Genomic DNA, 3,695 nt, shown 5'->3' with positions numbered 1-3,695 from the left:
TCTGCAGACACGGGGGACCCTGGAGACCCAGAAAAGCAGCCCTCCAGTGCTCAGCCACATTTCATCCCAAGGGCAAGCCTCCCAATCCCAGCCAGCACCCCTCTCTGCTCGTGCCGCCCTTCACCCCGGGAAGTTTGCTGTCTTTCTCCTGCTGGAATCTGGTCCCTCAAAGACCAGCAATTTCCTGCAACCTCTGGCCTCCCCCAGCCCAGCCCAGCCCCCATTGGTGCCTCCGAACCCCTGACAAGGAGCAAGCCCGTGTGTGGCCCTGGGGCCTGGAATAGCCTTTATGAGCAGATAGAACAGGTCCCACGGTGGCACTCAGCCACCATGGTAGACCAGGCCCATGATATCCCTCTGCCCCCTGTGACTGGGTGCAGCCACTCCATCTATGGAAGACCTCACAAGGACAGGCCGGATGCTGAGTTGCTCTCCCCACACACCAGTGCTCAGCCACTCAAGCCCTGCACTGGGCAGAGGTCTGGAAGTGAAGGCCACGGGACCATGAGCTACAGCTCACTAGCCGGCTTGACCAGGTGGCCACTGAAGGTGATATAGAGGTCCCCGGGCTCTCCATGGATGGCGTTGTCCTGGTCACGGTGGAACATGCGCACCCAGACGGTGCTGCTGGCCTCCAGTGGCAGCATCAGGCTCTGGGCCTGCATGAGGCTGCGCTCGCTGGGTTGTGCGTACAGCACGGCCATGGGCCGCTGGTCCAGCATGATGTGCAGGTAGGCCTCCTTGAAGTTCCAGGTGTGCACGTGCAGGCTCAGGAAGTAGATGCCCGGCACCTTGCAGCGGAAGCGGCCCGTGGCCAGGTCGAAGGTGCTGTCCAGGTTGACCAGCTCCATATCAAAGGGCACCGCTTGGAAGTCCTCCACGCTGTGCAGTCCCTCACGCCGACCCACAGAGAAGGCCACATGGGCATGCTGGCACGGGGCACCCGGAAACCCCATCTGCCCCTTCTGGCCTTTGTGGCCCTGCAGGCCGCAGGAGCCCTGGGGACCCTCCTTCCCGCTCCTTCCTGCGTGACCTCTGGCCCCTGCCTCACCCTTCTCTCCTGCAGGGAGCAAGCAGGGCCTGGGTCAGCGCAGTCCCCACCTCCCGCCGCCTGCAGGCCCCATTACCATGCCAGGTCCAAGGCTGGGGCTCCAGGCCTCGAGGCCACCCAGGCCATGGCCTCACTTCTCCCCAGCCTGAGTTTCCTCATCTGTAAGGGCCCCAATCTGCTTCTCAGGACAGTGAGAAACCACTCGCCAAAGGGGAAGCCGTGCTGAGGCAGCTGCAGAGGAGGGTTTGAGCTGGGTTGTGCAGAGCAAGAGCCGGGAAGTTCCTACCCAGGTCTGAGCTAAGCACAGCCTGCTGTCCAGCCTCAGGACCCTCCTTGCCCCAGAGTCCCAGCACCCACTCAGTCCCCCGGAGCAGCCTGCTTCCTGCTTGTGGGGCAGAGGCTGGGTGCAGGTGGCACCTCTGTGCACACTCACCTTTGAGGATAGAGATGTCAATGGTGGGCCGCACACGGGGCAGCCCCACCCACAGGGCCTGTTCACTCAAAGGGGTGTGTGGGCCAGGGACGGCAGCAGGGGGCCATGGTGGACGGCAGCAGTGCACACAGGGCCTCCTGGACAGGCCCAGGCTAGGCCAGGCCCCTGCAGGCAGCACCAGCACCAGGACCATGAGGGCAGGGGCTGCCATCCTGGTCAGACCTGGGGTGGGGGAGAGTGGCGTCTGAGAAGGAGCCTGCTAGAGCCCCTAGTGTGTCAGGTCAGGGCCTCAGGGCTGCAGTGGGAGCCCAGCCAACGCCTGAGGGCTGCTCTGCCCAGTGCACCCTGTGGACCCTGCCCTCCCAAGCTGCAGCTCCCCCAATTGCAGCACCCTGACTGCCCAGAGTCCAGGAGCCCAGGGCACCCTGGACCAGGCAGATGGGTGGGGAACAGCTGTGGGGGTTACTGCTGGGTGGAGGGAGCCCAGCCTGCCCCAGTAGCTTGGGGACCCCTATCTGCCACAGCCCACAGTCCGGTTACCTCTCAGCGGCGAGCGCTACCAGCTATAGCCCCGTGAGCTCCCACAGTCCTGCAGCAGTCTGTGAAAGGAGCCTTTCACACTGCCTGGCGCCTGCGGCTTCCCAGGATGGCCAAGACCAACAGGCGGAGGGCAGCTCCACACTGCCCCTGGGCCAGGCGCAGGCAGAGCCCCCTGCCCACTGCCAGGCCTCCCCCAGTCACCTGCCCCAAAGGGCTGCACAGCCTGCCAGGGCTCCAGCTCCTCCTGCCCAACCTAGTGCCCCTCATGAGCAGCGGCCTGGGGTGGCCTGGGCAGGCAGGCTGGCGGGTGGCGCCTCAGGCTGGAGCCTGCTCCCCACAGGAAACCAAGGTTGCTTCCCTGTTTGGGGAGGGATGACTGGACCAGGCAGAGCATGGGCAGGGTGCTGAAGGCCACGTGTTAGTGTGGGGAGCCCAGGCCATGGCCCCCATGTGCACCAGGCTATCTGGGCCACCAACCCACCTGGTGACACAGAGAGCATCTGGCCATGGACAGAGGGAGCCCTGGAGAGTAGACTGTGTTCGGGGTCTGTGGTGTCTGCCCCTACTCCTCCATGAAACCCCCAGAAGCCCTGGCACGAGGGCAGACTTTTAAGGATAATGACAGTACCCCTTGGTGCCATGCCCCCCACCCCCAGCAGTGGAGCCCCCCCAGTCAGTGGCAGGTAGGGCTGTGTTCAGTGTTAGCCAAAGATCAATTCCACACAGGGCCTTGGCCCCACAACCTGGGACATGGGACATGGCGACTCCCCAGGGCTGACTCCCCCTGAGCCAGGCTGCCTGCTGGAGAGGCAGCAGGAGTAGCCTGAGAACTGGGGTGGCCCACCCCTGCCTGCTGGTTCTGCTTGGCTGGCCCAGCTCCCCCACCAGCCTGCCCCCTGGCTGTCCACACTGATGACCAGGGAGGAGAGAAGGGCGGGAGGCAGTGGTGGGGGATGGGAGACCCAGCTGTGGGTGTTTGCAGGCTGGAGGGTAGGCAGGGGCTGTCGAAGGCTGGCAAAAGCCAGGGCAGGGCTGCTGGCCTCAGAGGTGACAGCTCACACCCCAGCTTGGCACCCAGCAGGGCCTGGTGGCCCCCTCTGGGGACAGCTGTCTTCACCCACTGTGGGCTGTGGCAACACAGAAGAGGGTGTGAAGATCTGAAGCCCCATGACTGACTCGCCCATCCCACCCTGGCCTGCAGCCCCCCGAGTGGCTCTCTCGCCTGGGTTGTAGACGTCAGGAGGCACCATGTCCCCACAGGAGCTGGGTGGGGTGGACAGGGCTTCTCTGTGCTGCCCCAGCATTGCCCTTGGAGTGCTGGAGGTCCTAGGGTTCCCGAAGAACACTGGATCCCTGTCTCTGAGACTTGGGCACCAATGGCAGCTCTGGAGTGGCTGAGAAGGTCACTATCTGGTCAAAATGGTGAACTCCAGCCTCAGAGGACACTGACAGCCTCAGCCATGTACCAGGGCTCAGGGTCATCTCCCCACCACTGTTCAGTGCTCCCCGATACCAGCAGAGCTGCCCCCAATGAGAGATGGACCCTTACCCTGAACTTTGTGGGGCTGGCCAAGGACCCCCCAAGAGCCAGTGGGGATGAAGAACCTCTTCAAGGGAAGAGAAAAAGCCCAGGAAGGGACCTGGGGCCCCTCAGGTCTGGTGGCTCTCGGG

At 64.0% G+C, this 3,695-nt stretch overlaps 1 protein-coding gene across 1 annotated transcript; it reads right to left on the bottom strand.

Annotated features, from left to right (window-relative positions):
- Positions 1-509: 509 nt before the first annotated feature.
- Positions 510-1,695, bottom strand: C1QTNF8 (C1q and TNF related 8; the record flags this gene model as incomplete). Its single annotated transcript, XM_081299498.1, has 2 exons — positions 510-1,060; positions 1,485-1,695. 2 exons carry the CDS (start codon positions 1,693-1,695, stop codon positions 510-512), a joined length of 762 nt encoding a protein of 253 aa, XP_081155624.1.
- Between the last annotated feature and the right edge of the window lie 2,000 nt (positions 1,696-3,695).

The sequence above is a fragment of the Spermophilus citellus genome, assembly GCF_964194105.1.
Source record: "Spermophilus citellus genome assembly, chromosome: 6".
Classification (NCBI taxonomy): domain Eukaryota; kingdom Metazoa; phylum Chordata; class Mammalia; order Rodentia; family Sciuridae; genus Spermophilus; species Spermophilus citellus.
This window is presented reverse-complemented; position numbering and strand designations above follow the sequence as displayed.